At 39.1% G+C, this 14,586-nt stretch overlaps 1 protein-coding gene across 1 annotated transcript in view; it reads left to right on the forward strand.

The window, feature by feature from the left end:
• Positions 1-14,586, forward strand: part of CAPRIN1 (cell cycle associated protein 1) — a gene marked incomplete at its 5' end in the record, with an annotated part of 20,900 nt that overhangs the window by 4,860 nt on the left and 1,454 nt on the right. The window contains 12 exons of the mRNA XM_009873392.1: positions 1,712-1,849; positions 3,198-3,250; positions 3,337-3,423; positions 8,288-8,443; positions 9,254-9,362; positions 9,786-9,847; positions 10,552-10,662; positions 11,180-11,329; positions 11,495-11,645; positions 12,161-12,355; positions 13,470-13,570; positions 14,429-14,492. Of these exons, the coding sequence (XP_009871694.1) occupies positions 1,712-1,849; positions 3,198-3,250; positions 3,337-3,423; positions 8,288-8,443; positions 9,254-9,362; positions 9,786-9,847; positions 10,552-10,662; positions 11,180-11,329; positions 11,495-11,645; positions 12,161-12,355; positions 13,470-13,570; positions 14,429-14,492 (1,377 nt within the window). The remainder of the gene's footprint in view (positions 1-1,711; positions 1,850-3,197; positions 3,251-3,336; positions 3,424-8,287; positions 8,444-9,253; positions 9,363-9,785; positions 9,848-10,551; positions 10,663-11,179; positions 11,330-11,494; positions 11,646-12,160; positions 12,356-13,469; positions 13,571-14,428; positions 14,493-14,586) is intronic.

Here is a 14,586-nt window from a genome sequence, read left to right on the forward strand (position 1 = left end):
CTGCTGCTGGTGGTGCTTAGTAGAGATTCTTTGTTTTCTGGAAACGTGTGTGTGAACAAGGAGCTTTGTTGATACGACCTAATCTGTAAACTGCCATGGCCTTACTTGGTGCGATGTTCTGCTCCCCCGTGTCTCCTGCAAAAAGCTTTCTGGTTTTGCCCTATTTTGATGGATTAACTCTGTAAATCAGGGTGTGATCATACAAATGGAATGTTTTCTTACAGAAATGTAAATTTTGGCAAATATATAGCTTGTAACACTGGACCTTAAGAAAATTGCTCTGCTGGGCAGTTGTCCCTTGTATTGTGGGGAATTTTTGAAGTCTTTTAATTGGAAGGCAATAGGAAAGTTCTGGGCAAGATAATCCTCTTTTTGCAGGTAAAAGAGCTGATAACTTTCCCCCTTTAAAAAAAACAAACTAAATATCCTTACTATATTAGAATAATATTGAGGTTTTGAAAGTGTTTATTTTATTCCATTTGTAGAAGGTGAAAGGATAGTATTGTTATGTAACCTATTTTATTGAGGAATGATGCACAGGAGTTTGTAAGGTACCGTGGCCTTAATGGTAGTAAGATTTTTCTTGTTTGTGGCAGAACTTCCAATTGTTTATATAGTTGAAATGAAATTTTGTGTAGAGGTATGAGGTTCATATCTTTTTTTAATTAACACTTGTTCTGCGAGAACTCAAATCTGAAACGTGATGTTAGATCTTGGGAAGACCCCAAAAATGTGCAACACACTTTTTTTTTTTTTTTTAAAGAGATGGAAGAAGGAGAAGGTCTGGGGATAGTTTTTAAGAGAGCTGATGTATGCTCCTTGGAGACCTAGTCATTCTCTTACTGGATGAAGCTGGGCTGAGCATAGTATCTGGTTCTCAGGATGAGCTTTTAGTGATGCCGTTGGCAGCTGTCGCTCCTTTCCTTTGTCGTATAATATGGATGAATTTTAATGTATTTTTGAGCTCTTCTCTTTGTACGTATTGATTCATACAGTGGTTTTCACTTTTCAGACGTGCATTGCAAATCTTCCATTTTTAGTCTACGTTTAGTCTTTGTGTTTTGTTGCCTCAACAGTCAGTAATGCCAAAGTGGCTGATTTGGTTTGGGTTAAGATCCCGCAGCATTCATCTGAGGTGCTGAGTGCGAGCTTGTACTTGTTGCACTTACAAAGGCTGTTCTGAGCCACTTCACCGCAGGGTAAGAGCCTTCCTGAAGGTGATACCTGTGTAAAATTGTTTGTACTGGCAGTTGTTTTGTAAGAAATGGACATGCAGTTAAGTTTTTATTTAATTAGGAAATTACAAAAAAAAATTAGTTACAGTTGCAACTTCACTGGGTTTCCAAAACTTTGCAAGCTGAAAAACAAGCAACCAGAGGTTTTTGAAATAGCAGAGTAAAGGTCTGGTAATTAAATTCATAAACTTACCTCACTTTCAAGTATTTCACTAATCTTCTGAAGAGTATTATCCTCTCAAGATGCTCCTTTGCCCTTCTCATTTTTCTGAATGGAAGTGGATTAGTTATTGATTCATTTAATATGACTTAGCAAGACAGAAGAAAATCTCCAACAGTAGTGTCAGTGGACTAGCTTGGGCCAGCAACTTTTGCCAGCAGAAGGGTGATGAAATTTATGTGGGATCTTTGGGAAGGAAGGAAAGGGTGATTAGGATTGAGTTACAGTTACTCTTTAACTTCCTCCGTTTTTGCAGATAAAGCGCTGAAGGAGATTGTTGAACGTATTCTTCAAACTAGTTACTTTGATAGCACCCATAACCATCAGAACGGGTTATGTGAGGAAGAAGAGGCAACACCTGCACCTGCAGTAGAAGATACTGTAGCAGAAGCTGGTAAGAAAGTGCAGATACCTTGTGACCAGAATGGCCGTGTGTGTTGTACTGTCTTGTCTCTAGGGATGCATCAGAATGATACAATTGCAAATGCAATTTTAACTGCCGAGGACGCCTGTCTCTGAATTCAGGTGTTCTAGTGTTTTGAGTAGAAATGTCAGTTCTCGATAATCAACTTTACATCTGACCAAGCAACCTATGTAGGTGGAGTCAGCCATCTGTTCAGCCCTGCCCTGAGGAAAGAAAAGCAGAGGTGTGTTCCAGAAAAGTCCTGTAAGGCTGACTCTTGCCAGCTGCTTCTTTGGAGGGGCTGTAATCATTCCTAACGTCCACATTTAAACGTGTTCCATCATGTGCAAGGAGAGGCTTACTGTTCCAGCTGTGGAGCGTCAGCTGAACGAAGTAACAGAGTCACCTGGTACTTGATTTTGAACATATATGTCAGCATTTGTCTGTCTAATATGTCACTTGCTGAGATAAGAATCCCAGCTAAAACCTAAACTATTTAGAAGCAGGTTTATGCGTATGAAAATTGTTGTGAACATCTCTTTCCTATTTTGTTCTCCTGTAGAACTTTTCAGTGTGATTTATAAACAAAACTTTGCTTGTAATGTTAGGATGATCAAAGATCAAAGTTCTGGTTGCCTGAGGCTTCTCTGCTTTTCAGTGGTTCCCACCAGTTTAATCCTTTGTTGGAAGGGAGGGCTCTTTGAAGCAAAGAGTATGTCCATGTACTTAAGAAACATGATTATATGGTACCAGACTTTTAAGAAAGAAAATCGTGACCTTTTTTCCCTTTTGAATATGTTGTGGAGAAAATTGAAATTTGGAGTAGCTGAACATAGCTCTTGACAGCACGAATTTAACATGTTTGGTTTTTTTTTTTTTTAATTCAAAACTCAAACTTGTTATTGCCAATTCTCTATTAAGGTCCTGATGGTTTTGTTTTCTTTGGAGACCTAAGTTTCTTCTTAAACTACCTTGTAACGTTAGGTCTGTTTCTCAAGCAGCAAGTACTTAACTGTAAAGTCAGCAGTAGCGAGGCTCTAATTTCGGATCTAATCAAAATCCCATCCCCCTGAAGGTAGCAAGCTTCCAATCCTAGGTGTTAGTGTCACTCAGGAGTAAATGTGTCCTTTCATTTTTATACCCAGCTCTACTTGCTGCATACTAGTAGTCCAGAACACCTTTAAAGCCAATGTGTTTGATAAATGGCTGCTGCAAAGATGCATCAGACTTCTTCAAAATTCCACTTCTATTGGGGGAGACTTTTTCGTCTAACTTTGTTATCTTCCAGGTCTGTAACATAAGGGGGGGTTTTCACATAAATGGTACATTTGTCTTACAGAACCTGATCCAGTGGAAGAATTTACTGAACCAACTGAAGTTGAATCAACTGAGGTACTATTCACTGGAAAGATTGTCATTTTGTATAGCTTTAATGCCACTTACTTTTACTTTCATACCCTTTCTTATTTTTATTTTAGTATGTTAACAGACAATTCATGGCAGAGACTCAGTTCAGCAGTAGTGAGAAGGAACAGGTAGATGAGTGGACAGTTGAAACGGTTGAGGTAAGATCTTGTGTACTGCAGGTAAAATTGCAATCCCTGTTTCCGCTGACTCCCAATTCATGCTAGGTTTTAGTATTGCACCCCTTCTCCCCCAATATTAATAAAAATATATATATTTAACTAGGCATGGACTCACTACTCATTCTTCAATTACATATTTAGCTCAGGAGTAAATAAAAATCATGCAGACTGGCTAAGTTTGCAAAGAACTTGCTTTTGTAGTGGCTTGCTTGGGAAAACGGGACTTCAAAGGCTTAGACTTAAAAAGATTTAAAAGATTATTTTTTAAAAGGCTTTTTTTGTTTGTTTTAAGAGAGCTTTGCTGCAAGTGCAGAAAACTTAAGTTTATCTACACAGCTCCTGACAGCATCGCATAGTTGTGTGTTGTATTGAGCAGCTCCATGCAGAGGGAGCTGAAAATTACTATCTCAACTAATATCTAATCCACATTGCATATGCACATAATATGATGTTAAAAGTACCCTTGAGTATACATCTCTGCTTTCAGGAACTGTATTTTTTCAAGGATTTTACTTGGTTTACTACTTTGCAGTGGAGTGATTATTCACTTGTGACGTTTGTGGTACATTGCTATTGGGATCCATTCCCAATTTAGTACTTTAGATTCTGGATTTAACTGCGTGTACAGATCCACCATTCTGTTATTCTGGAATTAATGTTCTTTACGTAGTGGAAAGGACAGGTCACATGGAGTCACTCGGATGTTTGGTATTTTGGAACTTGGGTTGTATCCATCTGTTAGGAATGACCATCAGTAGCGTCTTTTAGGTGCTGGAGACGTAATTTTCGGTTAACTTTACCTTCTGGAGCAGCCAGTTATAGGTGGTCAGGTTTTTTAGACTCTTCCTTGGTGTCTCCAGACCCTTTTAAGTGTAGGAGTGGAGTAAGTGTTTGTCATCTCTTGAAGTGGAGAAAAAGAGCAGCTGTTTTGATGTGATTAGATAATCTGCCTGATTTTACATTTGGTCTGTCTGAAATCTGTATCTTGCGGTGTTGAAGACCACCAAGAGATTAAATAATACTTGTGATGGATGTGAGCCTTCTAGAACTAATTAGACAACTTTGCCACTTACGCGAATGATTTGGTACTATTTTGTCTTGGTATTCCATTCCCTTACATAAAGATCCCTAAAATATCACTGCTGTTAATGTGATTTAAGATAGCTCTTTGGGAAAAAAAAAAAAAATGAAGAAACCCTCCGAAACCACAAATTAAAGTCATGCTTGATTGTGGTATTCTTACAAGAACATGGTATTTTGAAGTTCATGCAGGCTTCAATCTATCTTGAATTATATGTGTTTCTTGAATTATATGTGTTTCTCCCAAGTGTCCAGAGTAGCTTAGAGGGTCAGTTCTCTGTAGTTCTTAGTACTGATGGAGGCACAAGAACGTAGGAAATGTCCTTAGGATTGACGCCTGTTGTGCTTCCCTCTGCTCTTAAACTATAAGGCTGTGTATTGTGCGGTTGAAAACTCAAACGCTTCCTCGTGGGAATAATAATAATCTGTGGTAATGATTTTAGTATGGTTAAAGAGTTTGAGCTGTAGTTTTGCATTGGATATTTTGGAAACTCCTCACTTTCCACACATCTTTACTAGTCACCTACATCTGGCTTACGTCAGCTTTCTTTTCATGAAAGAACACAAAGGATATATACAACTGGTTCTTCATAATTAAGAACTGTGTTTTCTCAGATTTGACACAAAGAGGGGAAATTGAGAATTACTGTTTTTGAAGTTACTTTTGGTGTTCTTACTGGCACCAAAATCCCACTTCTCATGGGAATGCAACTGAATTGTCCTTAGGGAAGATGACGATACATGTTGTATAGAGCTTTGGAGCTATTCAGCTCAAGATCGTTGTGGCACTGGTATAGTAAGAGCTGTAAATGATAGCTGTTAATTTTGGAAGCTGATAGTGTTCTGAAAGAGCATTTACACAGAAGATTTCTGTAATTGTTTGTGAAGGGGAAGGCTATCACAAATGTCTCTCTTTGAGCAACCCTTGAGTAAAAGTGATACGTTCAAGATTTCTGTGGTCTGGTATGTTTATGTCTTGAGAAGTGCTGGTATTGCACAGCGACATTTCTCTGCGGGCCTTCCGTAAGTTTAAACAATTTGCTTGTGAATTTTCAATGTGTATTTGGATTATATGATGTTTCAGTTTTTGGTGAAGATGCCCTTTATTGGTAATAGTGAGGGGTTTGTGGAGTTTTTGTTGTTTGGGTTTTTTTTTAATTGTATTTTATTTGTTTCCTTTGTAAGTATCTGAATCTCTGTCTTAGATTACACACCTTGGGTTGGATGGATGGGCGTGTGTTTTGTGTAGAATTGGAAACTGGTCTGCAACTGCCAGATTCCACGTTCATTTCTGGCTGTTTTGTGATCTCATTAAACTCTCTCTACGTCTCCTCCTTTGCCCCTGTGTATTCCCTGTCATCCTCCTCTGCTGGTGTCTGGGCAGCTCTGCCTCCTGAGAGGGAAGGTCAAGGTGTAGGAGATCGGGAGGCAGAGGTTCAGAAGGTGAGCGTGTAATTTGATGAGTCCAATACTGTTCTGCCGAGAGGTTCAACATTCCCAAAAGAAAAATTTCCCCTTGCTGCTGCGCCCCCACGATGAACGGAGATATAAGGTTGGGTAATGATGTGGTTTTGAATAATGATTCTTATATTTGAGTAGTCTCCGTACCTTTTTCATGCAGAATACTGTAGGAAAGCTGTTCACTTTAGAACTGTGTCCTGTCCTTTGGCAACTTAATATGCAAAACTCAGAAATTATTTATAGTAGTTTTGTCCTACTGTGATTACAATAGGTCAGAGTACCAGATAATGATAAGACTAAAGGAATAGACCCTAAAGAAGGAGATTAGAAAAAAACAATGTAAAAGAGTGAGCACCATCTGAAGTTAGCACTGCTTGTGGAAAAGCAAAACGTCTGAAAAAATTGTGTCCCTCTACTGCGTTTTGGATTATTCCATCAACTTGGTTTTTTTCTTCAAGATACTGAATTGTTATGAATGACTTGGACTTTGTAAGTTGAGTGGTAGTACTCAAATAATTAAGAGCATTTTTGGTAATAATTATGTAGGCAATGAATAGCTGTGGCTCAAGTTTCACCTGATCATCCAGCTTGCTTCTTTTCTTTGCTTGCATTTTTAAAATATGCAATGTGCAAGAAGTCTGCATATATATGTGCTAAATAACTTTTTCAGAGAAAAAAAATTCCACTCACAGGGATTAATTGTTAATTTGGAAACGGGTCATAATTTGAAGTTGGGGAACTGTGTAATCCAGAAGAGCAGTTGTGCTTGTTTTCCATTGTGGACAGCCCTAAGGCATACTTCCATAAGAATTGCCAGATTGCTTCTCTTTGGATAGCTAACAGTGGAGATTTGGATCTGAAGGGAATCTTGAAGGGAATGTAGGTTGCAGTTGTGTTTTAGTTTTGGTCAGAGATTTTTTTTTTTAATTGTTTTTTTATTTTCTGTTACAGCTGGCTAGGGATTTTGTCAGTGAAAGAATCATTGGGACTTTGTGAGGCGATTGCATGTGCAAAATGTCCCATATAAACAATGTTTGTGAATCTGAGCAAGGAGTAAGCATGCCCCAATATGCTCTAGGTTTCTGTGAGAAATTAAAAAAGAAAACCATCAGCTTTGAGGATGGATAGCAGGAGTTCAAGTTTAAAGTTCAGACCTGTGGTTATAGAACTGGCCTAAAATAAGACTGTTCTGTCACTTGTCATGACTACTGTACAGAAGTATGTCTTCTGTGTTTCTAAGAAGAAACTGTAAATACTGAACTTTTCAGGTGCATATATACTCATTTATATACTGCACAACTGCACCTGTTTGTTTGGAAGGTAATTACTAATAAAAAGCTCATGGAAGTAGAGAAGTGATGAGAAGCGATTGACAAGGATCATATTCTTAAAGGACGGTTGTTGACATGAAAGCAAACTGAAAATGACACTTGCGTGTTGTGGAAGTTACCTAAAGAGCAAAACGGGTTAGGAACACAAAAGTGCTACTTTGTGCAGCTTGACAGTCCTTCTAACCATCTGATTTCAAGCTGTTTGATGGATGTTCTTAGATGCTCCTGTTCAGCTATCCTGGTTGCTCTGCTGTCTTTGATAAGGTGGTATTTGAAAGCATGTTGTTGTGTGTTGTCCCTCTGGTTATGTGCGCCCTGTTCCAATATGTGTAATAAATCTGAGTTTTCTCGCTCCCTCTGAGTTGTGCTTCTGGTGTCCCCCCATGGTGCTGTCTTGCACTCTCTGTCACACGATGCCTCCTGCTGTTCTCTGACACCAGAAATCAGATAGCTAGGATAATGCTTAAGAACTCAGGTCTCTAGGTGTTGCCATGAAAACCTAAAATTTTAAACTCTTAAGAAAGACCCCAAAATTCTGACTCTACTTAAATTTATCAAAAAGGTACGAGAAAATAATTATTCTCTATCTGTGCCTACTTCTGAACCTTACTCTCCTCTGACTTTCTTTAAATTTTCAAATGTTGATAAATTGCTGTCTCAAATCCTGCTCTAAAAACAAATCCCCATAACATTGAACAGTTTTTATGCTAGCGCTGTTCTTAATGGGGGATAAAGTTGATGGAAGGAAAATGCAGAGCACAGTCAGAACTTTGGGTGAAGTGCCCAGATGAGTAGCTGGCCACCAGTATTGGCATAACTGTAGGAGGATGTAGTATTTTTCTTCGGGAACAATGTAGTAATTACGTCCTTAATGAACTAGGCAATAGCCATAAATTTCGAGAACTGCTGAGTGACTTCTGTGCAGTGCTAAATTAAGCTGAAATTTCACTTGGTTGCTTGTTTCTTACTAGGTTGTAAATTCGCTGCAGCAACAGACACAAGCTACGTCTCCTCCAGTTCCTGAACCTCACACGCTCACTCCTGTGGCTCAAGCGGATCCTCTTGTTAGAAGACAGCGAGTACAGGACCTCATGGCGCAGATGCAGGGCCCGTATAACTTCATGCAGGTATGATGAACCCGCCCTAACGTGAAGCTAGAACCAAAGAAGTAAAATAGCACTTTCTGGCTGTTAATCACGATTTAGAGTCCGCTGCAGTTTATTTAAAAGATGCAGTGGTCACACAGATCATGCAGCGCTGTATGGCAAGAGCTCGTCCAAAGCTTGCTAGCCTGTATTGCTGTCAGAGCACAACTAGGATGTTACTTCGCTTTTCAGTCCTTGTCTGTCCTAAATCTACAGAGAAGGCAGAAAGTTGCGCATGAGCAGGCGCCACGGTGTAATCTGCCGGAGTGAGACCAACTTTGAAGCAGCCCTTCTGTAAGCTAGTTAAATGTTATGTTTTGAAAAACTTGTACGACATGTGAAGATAATACTTTTTGGATTGCCTTTTGAAGGCTTTCTTTTAACACTGGGAGATAATGGATTACATCAGAAAACACCTCTCTTCCTCCACAAAGAAAGAATAGACACCTTGGTAACATGAAGCATACGCTTCTTATATTCATTTTCTGTTTGTTTCTTCCTACAAAGTACTAATTTAAGATTAGTTCACTGCCTATTCTGTCTGACTAATAAAATCTCCTTGCAGTTATCTGTCAGATAACTCTAATTTGTGTAGATAGACTGAATTTTTATTGCGATAACTACACTTTTGAATTTTTCATATGTTAATTGATTTAGATACATGATAAAACCAGCAATTTTGTAACTGTGGACTGGACTTCCTTTATTGTGACTTTGGTGTTTCTGTATTCTGAATGTTAATGTTTTAAAAATACAGTAAATAGGATTTGATTTTTACTGTTTTTATCCCAGGACTCTATGCTGGAGTTTGAGAACCAAACACTTGATCCTGCCATTGTATCTGCACAGCCCATGAATCCAGCACAGAATTTGGACATGCCACAAATGGTTTGCCCTCCAGGTTTGTAATGGTAAATCTTAAACATAAATATTGGGTCAGCCTGTATTACTGCTACGCAGTAAAAGGATCATCACAAGTAATAATGCAGTAGTGTTAAAGGGAGTTTTTCTCAGAATTGTGACTGTGCTTTTGAAGCATACTATTTCTAGACTTCCATTCTCACTTTGTAGATTTTGCTTGGAGATGTGGAACATTTTAAACTTTATTTGCTTAATGTTTTGGAAATCACTGGATTATTTTGGACAACTGGAAAAAACGTACCTTGCACAGATATGGTAATTGGTATTTTGAGCTTTGCCATGCTAAAGGCATGATCATCTTTACAGTGATCAGCTCTAAAATAGCTGAATTAGATAAGATGGTAATGCGGTTCTGTAAAAGGCGTGACTGTATTATGTAATAAGTGAAATTATTTTACTTCAGTTCATGCAGAGTCGAGACTTGCCCAGCCTAGTCAAGTTCCTGTGCAACCAGAAGCTACACAGGTAAAACGTATTTTGGATTTTAAATTGATTTAAGGCTTTATTGACATTTTATATAGGATTTAATTCCTAACTCTATGAGAAACTCAAAGGGAAAACTGAAGTTCTGATTCTGGGAAATCGTTTGTCTCCATTATCACTCACAAGCGTGACTATTTACAGTTTTGATGCGATGCAGATATTGCATATTTTCTGTAACGGAGTCTTACTGGGCATTGTCCTGCTTGGAAAAGTGTTGGGTTGAAGTGTGCACTCTGTGTAGGGGAGCAGAGGCTGTAAAATGAGCAAATTCAGTCCATTGGAAACGAGCACTTCATATGAGCTTGGAGTTCATTCATTTAAGCTTTTGTATATTTTTCTCTCTCTCTCTTCCTCCCACTCTGTCTTTCCCCAGCTTTATTGTTGTGGTACTTGGGGTTGCATAAGAAAATGAGAATGATGTTCTTCAGTAAAAGCAAATACATGTCCAAGTGATCCAGAAATACCCACAGGGTACAGTCCGGCAGAGGGTGGGTGCTGCAGCATGTTAGAATCTATGTCAAGACGAGGCGATAAAGCCTCTACTTGTTTTCAATGGTTGTAAAGATTTGCAGGACTATGTACTTGTGCTAGACAGCACCATTCAGTCTGACATTCTCTGGTACTTTTTATTCAACTGTGCATGAGCATCACCTGACTGGGGAGGGCTTTGGGGTTTTTTTTGTTAGGTTCCCTTGGTTTCTTCTACAAGCGAGGGATATACAGCCTCCCAACCCATGTATCAGCCTTCTCACACGACAGAGCAACGGCCACAGAAAGAATCAATTGACCAGATTCAGGCAAGTGAGATTTCACAGGAGTGGGAAGGACTCTGGGCGCAGGTGTGAGCAAATGTCAGTCAATGTTTCTTTGTAAATAATGTAATGTCAACCTCTTGTTAAGGCCATTTCAGTTCCATTTAATTTCAAAATTTTGAGCCTGTCTGTCATCAGCAAGTCCTTATAAGGCGACATTCAATTTACAAGATGGTCTGTTCAGTTACAAGCAACCTGCCAACATCAGCATATGAGCGTCAGGATTGTGGCTTAGGAAATGATCTGTTGGTTTACATTGGCTAGCATTTAGCCCAGACACTTGCTCGTTTCCTCCTGTACTTTTTTCTAGTTGTGTTTCAAGTAAATGAGGGAGAAACCTGCTAGGTTTCTCCCATTGTGCTGGTGTGACTGATGCTATTCAGCTGCAGTAAAAAAAAACTCATTTGTTGAGGTGAACCCAAGGCGTTCTCACTTGTTTTTAAAGTTTGGAGGGTTTTTTATTAGTCAAAAGCTGCTAAATGTTGCTTGTTTGAATTATTAGGCTTCAATGTCACTGAATGCCGACCAGACCCCATCATCGTCATCACTTCCCGCTGCATCGCAGCCGCAGGTGTTCCAGGCTGGATCTAGCAAGCCTTTGCATAGCAGTGGAATCAATGTTAATGCAGCTCCATTCCAATCCATGCAAACAGTAAGTAGTAAATTAATGTTTAATCCCTTTATTTTGGTAGTCATTCATTTAAGCAGTCTCCGGTTATTCGCGTTTCTCAGACTTGCGTTGTTACTTCTTTGTGTGATGTGAGGAAGAACTGTAAACAAATGTGTGGGACCAGCAGCTGTTTTTGTACCATTCCAGGTATTCAACATGAATGCCCCTGTTCCTCCTGTTAATGAGCCAGAAACCCTTAAGCAGCAAAATCAGTACCAGGCCAGTTACAACCAGAGTTTCTCCAATCAGCCTCACCAAGTAGAACAATCAGATCTTCAGCAAGAGCAACTCCAGACAGGTAAACTTAACTGCAGCAAAAACTAAACTGGCAACAGCATCAGCAGAGCAGATGACCATGCTGTGAAGTCCTAGGTGCTGTAGCAAAGCACGTCACATGGTCTCAAATGTTCTTCCTAGCCTTGGGAAGCTTTCCGCTGAACAATACTGGGTTTTGCTGATTTTTCAAGGGTTAGAAATAGCACAGGAAAATGAGCCAGGCCAGCCCTAATCTTGCGCGCATTAGGAATGCTTGTTGCTGAGCTTATGCTCGAGACTTCTTGCCACTGACTTAAATCAACTCTCTACCATTTCTGGGTTGTTTTAATATTGTGGACTATCTGCCTAGCAAATGAGATATTTAATTCTACAGTTGATTTTTCTTGGAATGGATGAGCATTTACCGGTGTGTTCAGTGGCATTTCAGAGCTTTGAATTGTAAACTTTGAAGGAAGTGTAGGTAGGAACATAAACAAACACAGGCTTTGAAGCTTTTTTTTTTTTTTTAATCCCTTTTTCCCCCCAATTCCAATATAGTGGTTGGTACTTACCATGGCTCCCCGGACCAGACTCATCAAGTGGCAGGTAACCACCAGCAACCGCCCCAGCAGAATACTGGATTTCCACGCAACAGTCAGCCTTACTATAACAGTCGAGGAGTATCTCGTGGTGGATCACGTGGGGCTCGTGGCTTAATGAATGGTTACAGGGGACCGGCAAATGGATTTAGAGGTAAACACCTTTATTAAACTCCTGCAGTTGACTTTCACTTCTTTCTGGAAACATGGTCGAGATACCAAGTGTTAAGCTGGCCTACAGGTTTTTTTATAACATAGTAGTATCTCTGCAAGATGTTGACACTTGTAGTAAAAAGTGTGTTTGCTTAAGTTAAGCAACTTAAATGTTTGGTTAGGCTTCCTACCAGGTTATAAACAAAGAAGTGTTTTTTTCTGTTCTGTGCTGAAGGTTTAGTGTTAATTTGATAAGACATGTATTGCAAGTATAAGCAAACAGGGAAATATCCAACAATTTCACAGCCATCAAGTGAGAAATTCAAATGTCAGTTGTTATTTCCAGTTCTATTTCCAGTTTTGGTAGAAGCAGTATATTGTAGAGTTCCAGGCTTCATCATACCGAGAATAGACTGGATAATGTAGAACTAAAGGAACAAAAAAAGTGCAAAAGCCATTACTCTAAGGGAATTAACAAGAGTGGAGGGATGGTATTTTAGTTCTGGATAAATATGAGAAATTTCATGATGCCTGGAGATGATTCTCTGTGGCTGGCAATGTTCCGAAGCTGTGTAAGTTAGAGTGGGAGAGAAGGTTTCCTTGTCAAGTGTTGCAGAGTTGGATGCAGTACTGTCTGCTTTTGCCATATTCTTTTCCTCCTACATAGTTAGAGAGTAGAGGAGAACCCTGTATAATAAGAATACTGCTGATTGTGATAGGGTGTGCAGTGGTCACTGCTTCTCTGAAAGTTGATCTGGACTCTGTTAGACCCAGGACATGGTTCCTGGCCTTCAAGAGTCTTGCTCAGGAGCAGCTTTGTCACAGCTCTTAGGTTTAGATCTGAGTGTTATGTTTAGTTTTGGATTGAACATTATGTAAATCTAGCCTCAAATACTGGAGAAATATATTCTATTACTCTCTCCTCTCAGTTTTTACTAGGTCTCCCTTGTTCCTTGTAATAGAATTAGCACTGATTGCTTGACCTGCAGGTAAACAGTACTTACTAAAGGGTTTTTTTTCCTTTAGGTTTAGATAAAATGCTGTTACTGTTTATATAGTAGAATAAAGCAGTAAGTTGTCATTTCCCAGTGAAAGACCTATACCTTGTTCCTTAGGAGGATACGATGGCTACCGTCCTTCCTTTTCCAACACTCCAAACAGCGGTTACACGCAGCCCCAGTTCAATGCTCCTCGGGACTATTCGAACTACCAGCGGGTAAGCTGCTGTTGTGTTGTGACGGTCTAAAAGCAGAATTAAAAAAGTATCTCTCAGCAAAAGCACTCAAATGCATTAGTGAAAACTTGTCCAAGGACTTCTCGTATTGCTAATGAAGACAAAAGGTTTGGGTACTAAGCAGATATTTAGAAATAGCGGAATATTAAATGGCTGATTGTATTTGGGAAATGTCTTATTTGGCCAATTAATCTCTAAAGCATGTTGAGTGAATTATAAAGAACTCTTTCTTAAATACAATTAATTTCACAGCTTTCTGAGAAACTTAAAGAACATAAATCCGTTAACTTAGGAAACTTGTTTGGGATTGCCTGTCTCCTGCAGTGCTGATATGTTGCTCTGAAATGTGCGTAGAAATTTGTTGTTTTGAGGGAAGTACACTCACTTTGCTCCAAGCTTAGTCTGGCTGGAAGATGTCTAACTTTGTCTAACAAGTATTTGTTAGTAAATGAGATGAGAGATTCTGATCCTGCCATTAGAACGTGCTTCATTTATTGACTGGTCCTTCAGCAAGTTCCTCTGGTTTTGACCCTTATGTAGTTTGAAAAAACAGAATGCTAAATATGTCTATTTCCATTTCTTGTTTATGTTGAACAACATACCCTGTGACTGGAGAGAGAATTTGTACATGTTATTATACCTGCTGGGTACTAGTAGGCATAAGGAATTATTTTTCTGAGGTGACTTTACACTAATAAAAGGCTGTATGTTGAAGTCACAGGTGTTACGTTGGTGCGTATTGTTTTAAAAGATCCTTATTTTATTGACAATTCATAGCTTCTTGAAACGTAACAGCATGCTCTGGTTTATATGATAACTGTTTTCATTTCTTTGCTTTAGGATGGATATCAACAGAATTTCAAACGTGGCTCTGGACAAAGTGGACCTAGGGGAGCTCCTAGAGGTAATTTCTGAGTAGTGAATAATTGATCTGGACTGAATGTAAATTTTCGATCCAAGTTTTGGGTTTAAAAAGCGATCTCACTCCTGTTCAGCAG

Source organism: Apaloderma vittatum, unplaced genomic scaffold, assembly GCF_000703405.1.
Source record: "Apaloderma vittatum isolate BGI_N311 unplaced genomic scaffold, ASM70340v1 scaffold11597, whole genome shotgun sequence".
In the NCBI taxonomy this organism is placed as follows: Eukaryota; Metazoa; Chordata; class Aves; order Trogoniformes; family Trogonidae; genus Apaloderma; species Apaloderma vittatum.